Source organism: Ruditapes philippinarum, unplaced genomic scaffold (genome assembly GCF_026571515.1).
Source record: "Ruditapes philippinarum isolate M1 unplaced genomic scaffold, ASM2657151v2 ctg6505_1_1_1_1, whole genome shotgun sequence".
In the NCBI taxonomy this organism is placed as follows: Eukaryota; Metazoa; Mollusca; class Bivalvia; order Venerida; family Veneridae; genus Ruditapes; species Ruditapes philippinarum.
Window position 1 is genome coordinate 20,526 of NW_026863889.1, and position 22,458 is coordinate 42,983.

Here is a 22,458-nt window from a genome sequence, read left to right on the forward strand (position 1 = left end):
ATTGTAATGATATTAGATTAATGTAAACACATTCTGCAATATATAGAGGATATTTGTTTAGTTCAGTGTAAGATCGGAATATATTTCACCGAGTGAGCACCAAAAGGTATATTTCACGAGTGGCGCAGCCACGAGTGAAATATGAACTTTTGGTGTCCACAAGGTGAAATATATTTCGATCTTACACTACACTAAACAAATTTTCTTTTTATTACATGCAAAAAAACGTTTTAAAAAGACATTTAACCTAATACTGAATAATGAAAAGCGCGCCAAATGATAATACAACGTGACGTCATTTACGACGTCACGTCATTAAGTTGGTACCCAGTACTGTGCACGGTGATATTTCACTGAAACAACGTTAGGGGCTTAAATTCAAAAAAGTGAAATTATAAAAGTGGTAATTTCACTGTTTCAAAACAGTGAAATTATCAGTTTTAATTCACTGATATATTTCTATATACCATCGAAAAGCATGTATATAATAAAAAGTGATATACACGAAATAGAAGGTAACTTAGAAATGCTTTGTATCATACCATAAAAGATGTATACTATCACGATGTCTTAGAACTGTTTACTTTAGTTGTCAAACCTCTAAAACCCTGACAAAAATAGTAATAGCTTTCATCGGATGATTCTGGCAAATACGAAAGCTGATTTACTCATTGGTTTCATTTGCGGTAATTGTAACTAAAAAGGAATACAAAAAATAAGCATCCTAAAAGTTCACTCTTTAGTGTGTTTGTTAAGAAAACAAAGCAGACAAGATAATTATAACAATTATAAAAAAGAAAAGACTTTTAAACACATCAAAAATTATACTAGTATTGTAACATTAACATATCACAATGGTTTATTTTTAAATAAATTTACATAATTAAAATTTTCAACAGTACAATTGGATTTAAACCAGAGGATAACGATGGCTTTTCATAAAAGTAAAATAAGCTGATCCAAACTAGAATTTATCACTTCATTTTTGACCTTTTTTCCCAATGAAATATTGAACTTCTTGAAACAATTCGAATGTGAGAAAATCAGTTCACTGTGCACATAGATTTTAGTGTTATTGAACAACGAACTTTAGACATATTCTATCTGGTATACTTCAATTAATAACTCGTCTAGATTAGATAAAAATTGTTTAGTTAAACACTCATTTGAATTTGAAAAATATTTTGGATTTTATCGTTGATCCGAAATTTAGAGAAGCATGATTATCCAAATTTCATTTATGTTCTCATGATTTGGCTATTGAACGTGGACGGCAAAGAAATATACCAATAAATGAAAGATTATGTAGAAATTGTAATGCCGGTCTTATAGAAAATGAATATGATTTTTTAATTATATGTTCTAAATTTCAGGACTTAAGGTCAAAATATATAAAGAGACATTATTATATGTATTAAACTAAACAGAAATTTGTTAACCTCATATGTGTAAATTCAAAATCAATAATTTATATCAGCAAAATATATAAACTATGCAAACTTGCGAAATATATAGTCATCTTTAATGCAAATACATAAACATGTATTATTCATGCATTGTTCTGTTCTGTTAACCATGTCTTTGTATTGAAAATTGTAATTATTGCTATGGAACATGCCGCATATAGGTGCCATGTTGTCTTTGTTTATGCTTTCAAAAGTCGAGTTAAACTCGTCCATAAGAACCAATACATTTATGTATTCCTCTTCATCTTCCAATTAATTTCAATATTTTCACAAATGTGTTGGTTCTGTTACTTGTCTGTGAAGTCAAACTTGGAGTACGATGGAAGTATATGCCTTTCTTCCTTAGAAATGTTTCTGTCAGATTGATCATCCTCTGTACTAGAATAAAATTGGTTCTATTATTAACCTTAAAAAATATCCAGTGTACAATAAACTTAACAAAATGTACTACATAACATCTAATAAGGAATTACATATTTATACGCCACAACTAACAGCCAATGAAAACTGAACCAAAATGATCTCGTAAATGAACTCACACATTTTTTGATAATGACAGACAAGAATGTTTAGCCTGAAATACACCAGTGATTTCACCAGTATATTACAGATGTTCTTCTAGAAATGTATTACATTGTCAAATGAAAGTTTAATAAACTATGAAAATGTAAACAAAAATCAGGAGGTGTTGACATAATGGTCCAGATGTCCGCCTCTCAACAAGGTAAAGTGGGCTCAAGCCCTTCAATATTAAATGTTGAACACATATTCTTTGTGAATAATTTATTAATCAGTTGATTACCCTAAAATGAGTCCTATATTTGACAATTTATCAATCACCGTGCAATGAGGCACGTGGAATCATTTCATAACATAATCATTCAGTGTGCAAGGGTGGGACTGCACAAGTCATTGCAATCAATTCGAAATTACGAATTATTAGGCTTAATTATAAAATAATCCTTTTTAATTTACTTACCATTGTTTTCCGTAACATTTACGTCAGGAGATTGTTCAACAAAATGGCGGGTGAACCTGTGTAAACATTCGGAATACTTCGTAATTGATCCATACATATACTTAGACTGTCACTCAGCAGTAAGCAGTAGGCAGTGAGCAGCATGCTGTCCAGTTTAGCAGTAGGCAGTAAGCAGTAGGCTGTCGTTTATGGAATTCCGTACATTAGTACTCATTTCACTATTTATTTTACTTACTGTTGGTGTATCGTATACAAATATGTCACTACGTTGTTTCTTTCGTTTGTTTTGATTGTTTACGTCATCACTATCTCTGTTAGTTAACACAGGTAAACTGGTAGGTAAACTGGCAAAACCGGTTTGTCCATTGTGTACACGCTCTGTGTTATGTGTACATGTCTGTTCTAACAAAGGCGAAATCTCTTTACGTTTATTTTTTCTATTTTCCTTTTTATTTTGTTGCTTTCCTTTCGGCGGCATGTGAAAAAACACAATATCTTACTAATCCATCAAAAATTTAGTCCATACAACTTTTAATTTGCATTTTATTCCACAAAAATTACTGACTGTAAAACCCATGTCTTCATACTTTAAGATCACGTGCATATATTTTTCTCTATATATCTAACTGGTCAGCAGTTTCCCTATATATCTAACTGGTCAGCAGATTCTACTATATGTTTAACTGGTCAGCATTTTCTCGCCTGAATGTAAAGAGCGTTAAATTTGCTGACCATATAGAATAAGAAGACTTTTACGGCTTAAATCAATTTGAAATAATATTAAATTGGTCAGCAGTGTTTTTACTTAATTAAATGTCGACATAATTTTATAAAATATATTGAATTTGCATACATTATAAAATGAGTAACAATTTCACGGCAATATATATTTTTCTCTATATATCTAACTGGTCAGCAGTTTCCCTATATATCTAACTGGTCAGCAGATTCTACTATATGTTTAACTGGTCAGCATTTTCTCGCCTGAATGTGAAAGAGCGTTAAATTTGCTGACCATATAGAATAAGAAGAGTTTTACGGCTTAAATCAATTTGAATTAACATTAAATTGGTCAGCAGTGTTTTTACTTAATTAAATGTCGACATGATTTTATATAATATATAAAATTTGCATACATTATAAAATGAGTAACAATTTCACAGCAAAATATATATTTTTCTATATTTCTAACTGGTCAGCAGTTTCCCTATATATCTAACTGGTCAGCAGATTCTACTATATGTTTAACTGGTCAGCATTTTCTCGCCTGAATGTAAAGAGCGTTAAATTTGCTGACCATATAGAATAAGAAGACTTTTATGGCTTAAATCAATTTGAAATAATATTAAATTGGTCAGCAGTGTTTTTACTTAATTAAATGTCGACATAATTTTATAAAATATATTGAATTTGCATACATTATAAAATGAATTACAATTTCACGGCAAAATATATTTTTCTCTATATATCTAACTGGTCAGCAGTTTCCCTATATATCTAACTGGTCAGCAGATTCTACTATATGTTTAACTGGTCAGCATTTTCTCGCCTGAATGTAAAGAGCGTTAAATTTGCTGACCATATAGAATAAGAGAGTTTTACGGCTTAAATCAATTTGAATTAACATTAAATTGGTCAGCAGTGTTTTTACTTAATTAAATGTCGACATTATTTTATAAAATATATTAAATTTGCATAATGAGTAACAATTTCGCAGCATTTAAATATATTTTTCTCTATATATCTAACTTTTCAGCAGATTCTACAATACTGTATGGTCAGCATTTTAATAACATATTTTTGACTGTTTATTGTATTTTGTCATAGATAAATCAAGAATGACACGTCGCGTGTGAAATCGATTTTAATATGACCTTGGGGCATATCGATCTCGATAAATTATCAGTTTAATGGATATCTGTGGAAACATGTTGTTTATAATGTAATAAAAGCTTATTAACTATAACAATTAGCACATTATTAATTTTTGTTCAATATTACTTATACAATTATACGAACAACAAATAAGGAAACAGAAATCACTTTATTTCATATTTGCACTAAATACGACATAATAATTATATTTTGTTAAAATATACATTACGTATATGTACATGTATATATTTTAACCTATGATGCATAGTTTTATACATACTTGAAACAAATTATGATTTTTCGTACATCATATTTTGACTACATTTTAAAATTTTAACCAATATAATTATAACACATAGAAGAAAATTCATTAAGGTACTTAAATAAAATATTATATCAAAATAAATTGAGAAATATACAGTATATATCAATTGAATTTTTTATAATTAATATGTATCATTTGTAATATTGACATCTTGAAAAAACATTTTATCAAGTATTTCTCGACCTCGCCTGTAATATCACCAACGGCAATTTGACACCTTCATTGTTTTCCCTTCTTTATCTAACTGGTCAGCAGTTTTCGATAATCCTTCTTTGTTTAACTGGTCAGCAGTTTCCTATATATTCTATATCGTCAGCTAATTCGTCAGCAGTTTAGTGCGACCCCTTCCATGATCGCACCGTTTGTCGGTGAGTTAGTAAATTCTGACCAAGCACCGGTAGACGCACGACAATGCGATACGATATTATTCCAAATGTCGCTTCGCATTGTCGAGTGTCGCTTCGCGTTGTCGAGTATCGCTTCGCGTTGTCGAGCATCGCTTCGCATTGTCGAGCGTCGCGGTGTAAAAATCATAAAAATAACGCGACATTTTAAAAATGTCGCTTCGCGATGTCGAGTGTCACTTCGCATTGTCGAGCGTCGTATCGCATTGTCGCTTCGCATTGTCGAGTGTCGTGGTATGCACTTCTACCAACCTCGATACTCGACAATGCGAAGTGACAATGCGACAACGCGAAGTGACATCGCGACAACGCGAAGTGACATCGCGACAACGCGAAGCGACGCTCGACAATGCGAAGCGACACTCGACAACGCGAAGCGACATTTCTTAAATGTCGCCCTTTTTTAACGCGACATTTCTAGGCGACAGTGCGACATATCGTTTGACACTGTCGAGCGTCGCTTCGCATTGTCGCATATCGCTTCGCGTTGTCGAGCGTCGCTTCGCATTGTCGCGATGTCACTTCGCATTGTCGTGTGTCTACCCTTAGACGCGACGGACGACATTCTAAATGGCACGATAAGGACACCGTATAAAAGGGTATGCATTGTATAATTACATAAACTATGAACTTCATTTCTTCCCCTCTGCTTTTATCATGGTTTGGGACTTGCTAGTTACTAGAACTATGCAGCATTGGAAGAAGTGTAGTTTTATAGTTAGTCCAATCACAAACACTACGTTTCACTGGATGGTTTGAGTCCACACAAAATCGCCACACTTCTCCCCCATCAAGTGGCCAGACAGTTTCTATAGTAAATGTCACTTAAGTGTCCATACACATGTAATTCCGGAATTAAATGTTTAACATCGATTATACTTCTCGTCCGCCATGAAGAATCGGTCCTGCGAAAAAAATAATTTTAACAGCTTCATATAATTCATAGTAAAATACAAGTATTCACCGAGAAATATATTTATTTGCTAGAAAACGAGTGGGGTTATATTTAACAAATAAAACATGGGCTTGAGGGCAATATGCAAGTTTACGGACTGGTTGGTCAGACTGAGGAAGGTATATGGCCCGAAGCGCAGCTGAGGGCCATATTCCTTCCGAGGTCTGACCAACCAGTCCGTAAATTTGCATTTTGCCCGAAAGGCCATGTTTTATTTGTTATATTATACCGAATCTAAATCCTTTCATCCATTTGTTTTGTGCTGTCATTTTACTATTATTTGCTTTCAAATAATAATTTTACTTGTTCAGTGTGTGAAATATCTCAAACCCTAGTCGGATTTTGTTTAAATATTTTCAAGCGATGCAACAAAAAATCATGCTCTTCTTTTAATATTCCATTTTTGTTAATCAAGGCAAAAACCCGGACTTTTAGAATTTCACAAACTATAAATAAAATTTATAATTAAATTAAAGACAAATCAAGACTTTTGATCTCTCCGACAATGTGAAAACTCGAGCTAACTACATGTTTAATCAGATTTATACATAACAGCTTAATTGTATCGCTGTCAGTCTGTGTATGTTTGTATCCTTTATAATAAACTAATAAATTAATGAATAAACTAATAACTTAAACATGTAAACAAATAATCGTATTTATTTCTGAGGCTTAATATGCCTTTAACAGATTGTTTTATTAATTTTACGCATTCTGCTTACGCACGATTTTGTCCTGTATAATGATGCGAGAAAATCGTGCAATGTAGAAATAGGCAACGGTTTGTTGATTTTATGACTCTGCACTAAGAGTTGGGCCAAAAATAGATTTTTATTAGTCCGTCCTTTCTTGTCAAATTAATGTATTCTATGGCATACCGGGATGACTTATTGAACAGAACAGAACATTTCTTTTATTTCATAGACACAGATTACAAAACATACATTTTGTAATAACATGTGAACAAGTAAACAATTAGTTTACAGCATAATATATATGTTACAATATTTTTAACTATAACTATACAGATTATTTTATGTGCTCATATGTAAAGTTGTCATCCTTATGGGACAACGACAGCCAAGAAATTACCACCCTGTCCCAACACCTACAATTATTTGTGTTCGTACTACTTTGCACTAGACTATAAAGTACCATTTCTTAGTTATAGAAAATTGGATGAATATATACGCTGAAAATTGAGATGCTAGTGATATAATTTTCATATTTTTTCCATATAATTGATATTTGTCAATATTAATGATATTTGGATGATGTTTATGGGTTTTGAGTTGTAGAGGGGGATAGGAGGTATAGTGCAAGTCATGGTCACGCACCGAACGCTTGTGGTTCTGTCCTCTGTGCTCGTGTTTCTTGTGGTTGTATATTCCAGCAAGGTGAAAATTGACGTTTCACCGGGGAGGGAGCGGTTATTGTTTCTACGGCGACCTCTGTCGTAAAAAATCCGGTCTGGTTCTCGGCTTCGATTTATAATATCAAAATTATTACGTGAACAATCGTATTTTGTTGCAAATAGTTTTTATGAGGACGATAATATGTTAGATAATGTTGGACATTATATGCATATCTTTCTGGAAAGTTGACGAAAATATGTTTGATAATGATTTGAGAAAGTTAGCAAAATTTTCTTGATTTAAACAATTGCATATTAAGTATATTTTACTAATTATAACTCAACGATTTTCATATTATTTGCACAGTAAGCAAATCAAATGCTTAATCATTATAAATATAGCTGCATATGAATTGTTATAACAGAATTAAAAAACAAATCATACTTATAGTCACGTTTTCAATGTTTGCAATGACCGTCACACTGGTAAAGTGTATGCATGTAAGTTGGTATCTCCAAAACAACTGAAGAGAAGGGGTTGAAAATTGAGTTCATATTCATGACTACAAAAAACATTGCTTTTATGATTTTCTTTAAATGATTATTTGTGTTTCATTTCCTTTTTTGTGCTCCCCTTTAATTTCAAGGGGCATAATTATATAGTTCATTGTTTGTACTTCATTAATTTTTTTCAGGTACATGTACCTGTAGCTTTTCAATAAGGCCTTTATTTGTTGAGCAGCATTTTTTTTATCTTAAATATTTGGTAGCTTATTGAAGGGATACCTTTGGTAAAATATGAGTTTATTGGGTCAAGGTTCTTGAACCTATAAATAGAGTTGTTTTTTTCTCATTTGCTTTTTGAGTTTTGATACCTGACATACCTGGACAGTGTAGGTATCTTGTGTTGACCACTTAATTAGGATGTTTTCAAAATGGGGTCAATGCCAAGGTCACTTTATAATGCCTTTTTATATTTTACATTGTATTTAAAATTAGTATCTTATTGCTTAGTTGGTAACATCCATTCATCTTATATTCAATTCAAATTATGTAGAATAACTTGGGCCCTACGAATGCGAACCATTGCCCTCATCTATCGTTACAACCTCGTTAGCCGAAATAAACTTTAATTGTGGTGAAATTTCTATACTACGTAAAGGAGAATATTTACAAAATATATACCTACTAACTACGTAGTGTAATAACTTAAATATTTCGAATGAAAATTGAAAGAGTAGAGTTGAGAGAGAGAGAAAAGAAACTGTTAAAAACAATGATTATTATTTTGTAACATTGACATAATACACGTTTGCATTGAACTCTTTTAAGGGACGTAAATGATCGTGCGATACTATATTTAAGGTGTAAATACTAAAACTTAATACCATAACGTATTGTTACACTAGAATTTAAAGCTGTTGTGTTTGTATTATCGTCATACAGATCATTTTGAAGCGATATTTTCCTTGATTATATCTCATGTTAAGAAAAGAAAAATAACAAAGAAAACACTTCTGAAAAAGGAAATTAAATCCATCTTGATTTCAATCATGATTACAATACCTGGCTGTGTTATGTTTTTGTAAATAAATTTTGAACAATTTAAAATAGTTTAAACTTCATACAATTTCTCTTACATTCCATAATTGATATTACAAAATGTAGTTTCATCATTATAAGTAAAAATAATATTATTACATATCATCGCTTAGCTATTCGCTAAACCACTGGCTATAGCGACCAGTCGACCTTAATTCGGCATGTACGCAAAATTTGCCGAGGTACAGGTACGATCCACTGAAAGCTGTCGCGTAAATCATGCCACTTCAACACACATGACCATCCAAACCGATTGTCCGCGTAAAAGCGAAATAAGAGCAACCTCTATATAACGCAGGGTGCCTCTTTCTGCAGGATTAATAAGTGCAGAACCTTTCAGAACGTTTCCCAACATATTTGTTTATAGTATCCCAGTGTTCTATTTGGAAGGAAATAATTTATGTCCCAGAAAGTGGTGTAAACTGTTTTCTGTCGGGATCGTTCCCATTCCTAAGTTGTTCAATATCGAGTTGAATTAGAGAACACTCCAAGAACTGAACTATTTTGTGATCTAAAACGACTGTGGTTGGATATAAATGATGAGATTAGAATGTTAATAACAATCACTTTACAAGATATGTTAAAGAATAATTTTCATAGAACATTCCTCAAATAGTGGGTGGTCTGTGACTGACAATTGCTACCACATAAAACTTTATCAGTTACGTTAAATATGTCCTTTTAAAATTTCAATCTCATCCTTAAACGAAAGGTTACACAAAGTTGGGAACATTGGGAAACTTAAATGCTATATGACCCATGATTTTAAATTAAAAGTTATACAGTCTGAGAGTCAGCTGTTAAACGACAAATTCAAAAAAAGCAAGCAACATATCCTACGAGTGGTTCAACTTTCAATCTTTTATACATGAGCTAAAGAAAATTTAGTCTATTGTTTTGCTATTATATATTTAGTAATATTTTATAAGTATTTTGGACACGGAGATAATGAAAACAAAAAGTTAGAAATCAACTTAAAAAAAGAAATATGAGAAAATAATCAATGTTCATGAAACTGATTTGTCAAAATTTACTTTCAAAGAATAAAATTTATGAAAAAAGAAACAAAAAACACTACAGCTTATTATCGAATTACAATTTCTATCAATGAATTTGATTTAAAAATATATCTACATGCTTCAGCATAAAAAATATGCAATCAAAATCGCAGACAATGTTTTCCGCCTGAAAACCATTTCCTTTAAAATAAAAAGGCTCCGCTGAAAACTGTCCCGTAAAAGTTATCATTGCCATATAGTTCTCCTCCTAATGTTTCAATCCAAACAGATTGCCCTCTTTGTAACGCAATAATGGCATTTCCTGCACTCTGTGTACTTTTTCCTTTAGGTTCTATAACAGCACTACATTGGCGCACATTTTCAAACATAAGATGGACAACTATCTTATTTGTATAGTGTTCGATTTGGAATGCAAACATGTACGTTCCAGATACCGGTGCTGTAAATCTACCACTGTTTCGATCATACCCATTTCCAGCGTTGTTCAATACTAAGTTGAAGTTGACAATGTCCCCATTACTGAACTTTTTAGTGCGATCTAGAACGGCTGTGAAGGCAATCATTTTGCTGTTACTTTTATCTGAAATGTAACAATATTTTTTTTAAATGACGAAACGAAATGGAACACCAAGGAAGAAAGAGGCCGGTATCTCTAAGACTCGGGGTCAAGTATATTTAAGAGTTATACACATTTCAAAGGGACAGTTTAATTCAAATTGTTTATATTAAGCAAATTGTGAGCAAAATATGCTTCAGTCCCTGGGGAATAGCGTTGATCGTTAATCTTGAACTTTCGATAACCTTGGTACATGCCCCACTCCACAGGTCAGAAATTCAATTCACATCAAAATACCCATGCTGTGCTCAATCAGTTAAGCAAGAACACCTTATAAACACGAAATACGTCGGGGAGTGACGGAGGTTAAAAGTTCAATTCGAATCATATTCTCGCTATCCAGTACACTGGGCTTAGGCGGTTTCAACTTTCATTTAGTGGTTTTTATTGCAATACACTTTTAATGTTCAAGTGGGTCACAAGAAGTTTCGTTCGTTTTCTAACTTAAATCGGTCTCGACAAAAAAAAATGTAACTTTTCACGATGCACATGAGACAATTTCCTTTATTTAGATAGCAAATATTTATGTGCATTTTGTGAATTTTATAAATGTTATTGAAATTTATCATTCAGTCAAAGATTATATTTTCCTAAATAAGAATAATAATTTGCCTTTACCACGAAAGCTAAGTCGAAATGCCTAGTAAATAGGCTTCAGTACATAAATGTTAAAACATTAAATTGAAATAAACCACATAATTTGGAAAGTTTCTTTTAACTCCTATTATGTTTAATGACACCCCCTGATGCGCTCCGCTTTGGAGCCTACACTGACTCATACAGTATTCGCCTATCACAAAAGATAGGGCTTAAAACTTAAAATTACCTGTACTTTCCAATGTGTTAATCCGTTCTTCAAGGTTGTTAATTTTATTTCCCAATGTCGTAACTGCATGTTCGACACGTACAAGACTTTCAAGAAGTTTGTGCTCAAACGCAAACCTTGGGCATCCCCCTCCGTCTGGCTCCATCGACCCTATACTTGACAGAAATAAGGTGCATAAAATTGCCGCGAGACAATTTATAAATTCCATTTTTACTGAATGAACATAAAATAAAGAACTGAGTATATCACTAGAGGCTAGTTAAGTTTGTAAGTTTACTGTTAACTTACACGGAAGGTATATGTTACTGACAGGAAATTAAAATAAATGTAGTTTGGTCTGTGTGTATGTAGTGATTTTAATGCAAGAAAAGTAATATCTATGTCCATTCAAACATGCTAATAAAAAAAGAGGATTGATAAAAATTTGCTAAACTTCATTGAGGGTAGGAGAAACTTTCCTGACCTCATTTGTTTTTTGGCGCCATAGTTGACAGTGTGTATATATAGAGAGGATAGTGTAGGTTCAATACTGAATTTATTGAACGAGTTGAATAATATTATTTTATATAACGAGTCCAAGAAATTCAGTATTGAACCTATATGAATATAATAATCCATTTATCACATACCAAAAATAAAGACTGTCAAAGTGAAAGAAAATCAAATTTAACTGATGCGCCTAAAGTGTTACGGTAACATTAAGCGCGTTTTACGCTATAACGTTAATAAACGTGCAATATCATTCTTACGAAGTTGGCATGCATATGTGATGAAATAAGATATTAAATGATTGTAGGTTCAATACTGAATTTATTGAACAAGTTGAATAAGATTACATCATGCGAGTCTCTGGCGTCTTTACACTATGTTTGTATAACGTAAATGACGTCAAGTCAAAATATATACACGGCCGTGCAATACCATTTTACGGAGTCGCAAAATCGGCACGGGTTTGTGATAAACTGTAAACATATTTCATTTGAGATATATGATAAATAGAATATGATATTGGTGTAGCTGCATTACTAAATTTATTGAACTGGAAAAAATATTATGCTTACCAGAGGTTCGCATAAATGGAATGTAGTATAATTTTATTTAACTCGTCCAATAAAATCAGCTAAACTCATTCAATGTCCTCTATTTATTCATCCGATAAATTCGATCTCTACATATGTAGAATCAATCATGAATAAATTTTGAGATAAAGCGAAAATTCAGAAATATTTTACCATTTGTTCTTTTGTCACAATTAGTTTTCTCAGAAACATAACTCGATTAACAATAGCGGTTTTTTTACAAACAAAATAATTAATCAGTCACCTACAAGCCATTTCTATCTGACGATCTTTGTCAAAGTATTTTTTCATTGATTTTTCTATGTAAGTAATTCACTTTCATGTTTAATTACTAATTTGTAAAGTTAGAACAATGTGTAAATATAGTCACTATGCCCCTTTTTCAGTACATTAGGTGGCACACCAGGTTAAATGAAAATAAACAAATTCGACCCATGCCACAACGACAAAATCCTTATTTGCGTTATCATATGTCGCGTCGTTCTGGTGTGTGCGTAGTGTGTGCGTGTGTGTGTGTGTGTGGTGTGTGTGTGCGTGCGTGCGTGCGTGCGTGCATGCACGTTTGTATCTATTTATGTATGTACATATCTTAATAATGTATCTATATTTCATATTGGTCTGTTATAAAGAACAGTGACTTTGTAAATAATCATGTATAACTATCTGTTTCAATTTTAGAAATTCCTAAAAAAATGTATCTTACTAGGTCTAGTATTGGAGATATCACATCATCTTCCAATTTTACGGTATGTTTATAGAAACAACTACGACATGAACATAACAGCTAAGACATAGGTTCATAAACCGATGATTATAAATCAATTTAGTATGGTATACCCTAAAATATTAAGTATTTTCTCGCCCATATACTTCCTATAAGTATAAATCAGTATAATTTTAGCTGACCCCTATTGATTTTGGGGTCACAAGGTCAAATGTCAAGGACACTATGACCTTAAACCTGAATATTGTTTCCGGTGCAAAACTTAAGTTCCATCTGGCGCACAGTATTCAAACTTCATAGGATAATTGTCCATGTTGGGTAAAAGACCCCTATTGATTTTGGAATCACAAGGTCAAAGGTCAAGGTCACTATTACCCTAAAACTGAAAATGGTTTCCGGAGCATAACTCAAGTTCCATTTCGCCCACACTATTCAAACTTCATAGGATGATTGTCCATATTGTGTAGAAAACTCCTATTGATTGTGGGGTCACAAGGTCAAAGGTCACTATTACCCTAAAACTGAAAATGGTTTCCGAGCATAACTTAAGTTCCATTTGGCCCACAGTATTCAAACTTCATAGGATGATTGTCCATATTAGGTAGAAGACCCCTATTGATTTTGGGGTCACAAGGTCAAAGGTCAAGGTCACTTTTACCCTAAAACTGTATATTGTTTCCGGAGCATAACTTCAGTTTCCATTTGGCCACAGTATTCAAACGTCATAGGATGTTTGTCCATATTAAGTAGAAGACCCAAATTGATTTCGGGGTCACAAGGTCAAAGGTCAAGGTCACTATTACCTTAAAACTGAAAACAGTGTCCGCTCAATAATTTACGTATTAATCAACCTACAGCTGAAGTTCCATTAGGCTTACAGTGTTGAAAACTTCATAGGATGATTGTTTATATAGAATAAAAGATCCATATGTATATTGGGGTCACATGATCAAAGGTCAATATCAAATAACCTTAATATTGTTAACAGTTTTACAACTGTCAAACTTCATAGTAAGATCACTTATATTGAATACAATAATTATATTCCATAAAAAATTTGCTTATATTATGTTATAACCCTGGTGTCTTTCCGTCCATCCGTCGTAGCATTTTTACTTACAAGATAACAACTTGATGGTGGTGCTTTGAAAAAAACGCAACAGTATATATATGGTGGTTCTTCAGCTATAAAGAAGGATTGCTTTTTGAAGGAGGTAATTCTGTATTTAATTCCTATGTCTTACAAATGCTTCATCCTTACTAAAAAAAACATTCTCGGGCATATAATGCTTCGCCTAGCAGTGCTCTTGTTTATGTCATCTTTATAGAAAATACAAGAGGTACGATTTACCACTTCACTATTTGGAACAAATCTTTCTGATAAATAAAGTAAAAGTTTGATCCTATGTCTGATATCAGGTAATTTTCAATTAGACTAATATGATTAATAAAATTCTTCCGAGTTCAAGCCTTTATTATACAAAATTGAAATTGATAGATCCATACTCTGTCCCTTTATTATTGATGAACGATTGAAGTGACATTATACCATATCGTTTGAAATGGAAAAACACACCGTATTACCGGCGCCAGTGATGGCAGATCACTGCAGTGATGGCAGATAGCTGAAATTTACCGCTTGGTACATGTAGGCTATAAATTTGGTTGGTATAATTATATTACACAAATACGGCCCATTTCATTGCTATGAAACTATTGTCCATTAACTGGAGATACCATTAGGTAATTTTGGACTCGTTTTTCATGTTTTCTTCAATCGTTTATCAATAGAAAAATAAATTAGTAAATAAGTAAATAAGTAAATAAATAAATAAACAAACAAACAAACAATAAAACAAATAAACAAATAAACAATCAAACAAATAAACAAAAAAAACAAACAAACAAACAAATAAATAAATAAATAAATAAATAAATAAATAAATAAATAAATAAATAAATAAATAAATAAATAAATAAATAAATAAATAAATAAATAAATAAATAAATAAATAAATAAATAAATAAATAAATAAATAAATAAATAAATAAATAAATAAATAAATAAATAAATAAATAAATAAATAAATAAATAAATAAATAAATAAATAAATTGTAATGATAAATACAATAAGTGTCATACTTTTATAAAGTTATTAATAGATCCCTACTCTAGCCTTTCATCTAAATTGATAGCATTTATTTGAAGGAGAAACAAAAGATTTAATTATTAACATTGACATGTATTCTTTTGTTAACAAAAAGGTGTTGAAGAAATTCTTATTTTTGGCACTGACTTGATAATTTTATTTAGACAGTTAAGGGGGCATGTCGAGCTTATGAATAGAATACTTCCATGTGTCAAAATAAAGTAACAGGATTTAACAAATTAAAGTAATTAGATATATCCGGTATGCAATTTCACATGTCCTTTTGTTTCTGAAACTGCGTGTTCTATAAAACGCCAATTTCTAAATATCTGATCAATATAGGCAACTGTAGGCGAGTATAAATAAACTCAAATACAGAAATATTTTATCATTACATTAAAAAAGTTGCATGATACATGATATGATACATGATAAGAACATCATTCCTAAATTGTCTGTAAAAACAACAAGAAGAAAATAAATTCAACTCGGAAATTAACAGAACAAGGGTAAATATATATCATAATTGATTTATGATTAAGATTAAACGTTAAACTGTATCCAGATTTTATGTCATTAATAATTCTTATACATAAATAAATATATATACATGTATATTTACTCATTTTTTTTTTTGAAAAAATTATTCTTAATTAATATTTCTTCACTTAACTTTGTATACTCATGTGTCCTTTTTGGAATTAAGTATAATTTTTACGGATCTAATAGAACAATTCTCCGAGTATCCTTTAAATGAAGTCGGAACTTCATTAATATAAAGCATCATTCGAAATATGGAGCTAGTTTTGACATTTAACTTCCAATAATTGAAAGCTGTGACCATACTTAAAGTTACATAAATAGTGGATTAAAATTTATTTGTTTATCTTATAGGATTCAAGAACTGTATTGTCAAACAGAAACATGAGCAGGAGTACAGAACAAAAGCAGTTATTAAAATGTGATGTCTGTGAATACAAAACTGTAAACAGAAACCATTTAATAAGGCATACGAAAATGCATACTGACGGTAAAAAAATTCAATGCGATATTTGTAATAAACTGTTCACATATAAATGCCTTCTTAAAACGCACATGAAAATGCACACAGGGGAGAAGAATTTTAAATGTGGAATGTGTGACAAAGAATTTTCAGATCAAAGTAATCTTAGAACTCATATGGTTATACACACAGGAAATAAGAATTTTAAATGTGAAATATGTGACAAAGCATTTGGTCGCAAGACTAATCTTAAAGATCATATGGTTGTGCACACAGGCGAGAAGAATTTTCAATGTGAAATATGTGACAAAGCATTTGGTCGCAAGACCGATCTAAAAAGACACATGACAGTGCACACAGGAGAAAAGAATTATAAATGTGAAAAATGTGACAAAGAATTTTATCAAAATGGCACTTTAAAATCTCATATGAGAGTGCACACAGAAGAGAAGAATTATAAATGTGAACTATGTGACAAAGCATTTGGTCTCAAGACTAATCTTAAAGATCATATGGTTGTGCACACAGGCGAGAAGAATTTTAAATGTGAAATATGTGACAAAGCATTTGGTCTCAAGACCCATCTAAAAACACATATGGTTGTGCACACAGGAGAGAAGAAATTTAAATGTGAAATATGTGATAAAGCATTTGGTCACAAGAACCGTCTAAAAAGACATATGACAGTGCACACTGGAGAGAAGAATTATAAATGTGAAATATGTGACAAAGCATTTGCGTATAAAAGTAGTCTTGTACAGCATATGGTTGTGCACACAGGAGAGAAGAAATTTAAATGTGAAATATGTGATAAAGCATTTGGTCGCAAGACCCATCTAAAAACACATATGGTTGTGCACACAGGAGAGAAGAATTTTAAATGCAAAATATGTGACAAAGCATTTGGTCACAATACCAATCTGAAAACACATATGACAGTGCACACAGGAGAGAGGAATTTTAAATGTGAAATATGTGACAAAACCTTTCCTTATATTAGCACTCTAAAAGATCATATGAGAGTGCACACAGGAGAGAAGAAATTTAAATGTGAAATATGTGACAAAGCATTTGGTCGCAATGATTATCTGAATAAACATATGACAGTGCACACAGGAGAGAAGAATCATAAATGTGAAATATGTGACAAAGGATTTACTTCAAAATCTTATCTTCAAATTCATTTAGAAGTACATTCAGGAGAGAAGAATTACAAATGCGAAATATGTGACAAAGCATTCGCTCATAGAAATAATCTAAGAATGCATATGGTTGTGCACACAGGAGAGAAAAAATATAAATGTGAAATATGTGACAAAGCATTTACTCATAAGAGAAATCTAATAGTTCATGTAGTAGTACACACAGGAGCAAAAAATTATAAATGTGAAATATGTGAAAAAGCATTTGCTGTTAAAGTTAGTCTCAAAAATCATATGACAGTGCACACTCGAGAGAAGAATTAAATTTGTAAATTATTTGATAAAGATCTTTTTCAATATGGATTTCTTAAAACTGATATAATAGTGCTCACAGGAGTGAACAATTATCAATATTAAACATATGACAAAGCATTTTCTCATATTGGTAACCATAATTGGTTTGTATTATTACTGTTTACTGAAGGGCAAACTGCCTTTGTATCAATAAAGTTTACCATATATTTAAGACAAGCGTTCGCTGACGACATGAACATTATTATAAAAGTACACACAGTAATATAAGCGCACAAGCTGGGAACATTCTTTTGCTAAATAATGTTGAATAAATTCATTGCATTGTGTAATTCATATTTTGTCTTTTTTTTTCCTGAAGGTTAGAGTTTTTTTATTGAAAACTATGAGTATTGTATCGTCCCTTGATATTACATAATTGCCATGTTTTTTAAATTTCAAAATTTGATAATAAACGAATAAACATTAAAGCAATTTGTATCTTCATCCATTTATTTCTGTTGGATTTTATCAACAAGTTTCTATTTACAGAAAATCGGGTTACAAATCTAGGTCATATCCAAAGATAATAAGAAAATTTCATTATTTATACATGTATATTTATATATCGATTACAATAGTTTTAAAATATTTCAACAGCCTTACATAATGTTTAAAAGGCGAAATCTTAAGATTAATATCAAAGTCAATCATTTGAATATGACAATTTAAATATTATTAATGCCATTTTATGTATTTTCAAATTAGTAAAAAACAAATATGCATAACCAATTAAATATATTCGCATGCTAATTACCCTTAATTGGATTTTAAACATTATACTTGTGAGACGAAATTAACGGCCGTATTTGCATGCATGGCCAAGTTCTGTGTTCAATATTGTATTCATCTTTTTGTACTCTTTACTTTTCTACCAAAGTATTGCCAATTTAACTGCGAAAAAAATTCAGTCCAAATGAGAAAATATAATGTTTAACAGGACAAGCAAGAGATGTCAGTAGCGAAGCGTGCTCGACTTTACTTAGTGCTTGATAGTGAAAACAATTGACAAAGAAATTAGACAAATGCATATGACAAAAAAAATGAGGAATCCTAATATACTAAAATAAAAAAAAGTATTTGAATAAAAAAACGATAGGATATAAGTTATTTAGTGATGTTTTTATTAAGTTTTATAAAAATATAGTATTCTGTATCAAAGAAAACATTGTCAAATCACTTTTATCATGACTTTGTAACATATCTGCTTCATTTCTATCATGCTATCATAAAATTGATATATATATATATATATATATATATATATATATCAATTTTATGATAGCATGATAGAAATGAAGCAGATATGTTACAAAGTTTATTCTGATTAAAAAAAGATCATATATATAATATTTATTGTAAATAACGATTGTATTGTTACTCTATACCGATGGGCAAACAGCCTTTGTATAAATACAAGTTTACTATATATTTAAGACAGACGTGCATTAATTGTTAACTCGCTGACGACATCAACATTGTTATAAAAATACAAACGGTATTTTACGCTAATAAGCTGGAAACATTTGTTTTGCTTAATTATGCTGAATGACTACATTGCATTTGTAAATTGTGTAATTTAGATTGTGTTATTTGAATTTTTTTAATCGGAGTACAATTGTCCGCTGTTGGTTGGAGTTTTTGTCTGAAAACTATATGTATTGTACCGTTCCTTGATAAGTCATTTAATATACAAATTTCCATTAGTTCAACCTTCTTGTTTTCTCACTTCCATTTTCTTTATTGTTTTTACTATATGTATAATATTTTTCGCTAAAAATATAATTGTCTATAAATTTATGTTGACAAGTTATATTGTATCATTTTTTATATGTGTTGTGTAGCAAGAAATGTCATGTTTCCGTTACCAAATAAAAATATTTTGAATCTTGAATCTTGATATTCTATAATAATCATGTTTTATAAATTGCAAAATTTTATAATAAACGAATTAACATTTAAGCAATTTGTATCTTCATCCTTTTATTTCTGTTGGATTTTATCAACAAGTTTCTATTTACAGACAACCAGGTTATAAATCTAGCGCATATCTAAGATAATAAAATAAAGTCATTATATGCCTAATTATTGACATTTTATTTATGTTTACACCGGCGATAGAAACACCTATCAATACAATATAATACTCTTTATTGGTAAGCCAGGTTCCAAACATGGTAACAACAGGACAATTTATCTAAAATATTAATAATATGTGGGTAATATTATATTTTAGTTAGCTAGTTATCAATATAAGGTAAATGAGCATAATGTTGCGGGACAGAAAAATAAATACATTTATCTTACACACTCATAAAGCAATCGCAGCTACTCAGCCCTTTCCGTCAGTCTTCGGATAAGGACCTCGAACACAATAGTATAAATACACAGAACGGATGCGGTATTTCGGTGTAACCTACGCTAAGAAACTAAACATGTAAGGAGGCAGTACACAGTTTCGGCCGTTTAGTTTGAGGTTCTAAATGTTTATAGTTACTATATTTCAAGTTTCAATGACTAGTATTGTGTTTCAGTTATTTAGTAAAATTGAATTTAGTGGTGTTGACCCTTGGTTTTTTGAGAGAGTACCTGTCGGATGCGAACGTGTGGTTTTTGGAGCTAGCCGGTGAATCAGCTCTTCAATTTAAAGGGTATGCAGAAGACTTAGAATAGTGAAAAAAAGTAGGTGCATGACTCCCCGTTTGGATGTTATTTTCAGATTGTGCATTGTTTAAGAAGGAAGAATCACTATAGCTTGTGATTTAATCTTTTGACGTTAATATATTTTTGTTATTATGCGAATAGGGGTAATCCACTTTTTTTGTCGTTGATTTTCGCGACCAAAACAATGAAAAACACAGGGCTATGTGCCAGAAAAATTAGAAGATGGACATGTACTTTTAATTGTTTGCTGTGAGATACATATGTATATGTTAAATATGAAATGCATTTATTTCAGGTGTGTGATTACAGACTTGTGTGTGAGGTTTTGATTGTGGCGCAGTCAGTTGTTTGCCGAGAAGCCTTGAAAACTGTGTATTGCCCCCTTGACCCATTACTTCATATACACGCCTTTTAACGCCTTTTTCACCCCCTTTTTATTGTCTCAAATGATGAAAAAATGCCTTATTTAGGCCCCAAACACTTGTTTTTGTTTGAGAAATGTTGTTAAAAAAAGTGACCTCTTTTTCGGCGCGGCCCCCCAACCAAAAGATACATCAGGGGGTTGCCAGAAGGGGGATGTGCCCCCTTCTGTTTGGGGGGGTTTGAAGGGGGGCGGAGTCCCCCTCATCGCCAAGAAAATTTTGGACTTGTGAGAGGCTGTAAATGACCCCAGATTGATCATAAGGTAACGTGTAACCAACGCTGAAAAGCATTTGACTCTATCTCAATCCATTGAGAAGTTGCAGCACTTTGAAATCAATTTTGATGGAAAAAATCAACGCAAAATAGTGATTTTTGGCAATTTTGAGATGTCCCCTCGTTGCCATGGTAACAGAAAATTTCAGCCTGAGCATGTTGTTGCAAGGGCAATTGTCCAGTGAACATTTGTGCCAAGTTTGATTAGTGTTGAAGCAGTTTTTATAGTATTATAGCAATTTGAACTTGTAACGGGAGACTTTTCAATGAAAACAGCCATTTTTCACAAAATGCTCATGAAGTAATGGGTTAATGAAAAAAATCAAAAAATCTACAAAACAACAATTTTTCTTCAAATTTATAAGACAGACCATGTTTAAACATGAAAAAACGCGATTTAGGGTAATTTCAAGTATTTTCATCATTTTCTGTTAACCCATTACTTCATATACACGCCTTTTAACGCCTTTTTCACCGCCCCCCTTTTATTGTCTCAAATGATGAAAAAATGCCTTATTTAGGCCCCAAACACTTGTTTTTGTTTGAGAAATGTTGTTAAAAAAAGTGACCTCTTTTTCGGCGCGGCCCCCCAACCAAAAGATACATCAGGGGGTTGCCAGAAGGGGGATGTGCCCCCTTCTGTTTGGGGGGTTTGAAGGGGGGCGGAGTCCCCCTCATCGCCAAGAAAATTTTGGACTTGTGAGAGGCTGTAAATGACCCCAGATTGATCATAAGGTAACGTGTAACCAACGCTGAAAAGCATTTGACTCTATCTCAATCCATTGAGAAGTTGCAGCACTTTAAAATCAATTTTGATGGAAAAAATCAACGCAAAATAGTGATTTTTTGGCAATTTTGAGATGTCCCCTCGTTGCCATGGTAACAGAAAATTTCAGCCTGAGCATGTTGTTGCAAGGGCAATGGTCCAGTCAACATTTGTGCCAAGTTTGATTAGTGTTGAAGCAGTTTTTATAGTATTATAGCAATTTGAACTTGTAACGGGAGACTTTTCAATGAAAACAGCCATTTTTCACAAAATGCTCATGAAGTAATGGGTTAATGAAAAAAATCAAAAAATCTACAAAACAACAATTTTTCTTCAAATTTATAAGACAGACCATGTTTAAACATGAAAAAAACGCGATTTAGGGTAATTTCAAGTATTTTCATCATTTTCTGTTAACCCATTACTTCATATACACGCCTTTTAACGCCTTTTTCACCGCCC

The 22,458-nt window shown here is 31.8% G+C and overlaps 1 protein-coding gene across 1 annotated transcript; it reads right to left on the reverse strand.

Moving 5' to 3' along the window:
- Positions 1-6,766: 6,766 nt before the first annotated feature.
- Positions 6,767-11,737, reverse strand: LOC132723660 (complement C1q tumor necrosis factor-related protein 3-like). Its single transcript, XM_060708420.1, has 2 exons — positions 11,422-11,737; positions 6,767-10,559 (listed from the first exon to the last, which is right to left on the reverse strand). Exons 1-2 carry the CDS (start codon positions 11,627-11,629, stop codon positions 10,162-10,164), a joined length of 606 nt encoding a protein of 201 aa, XP_060564403.1. The 5' UTR covers positions 11,630-11,737; the 3' UTR covers positions 6,767-10,161.
- Positions 11,738-22,458: the final 10,721 nt, after the last annotated feature.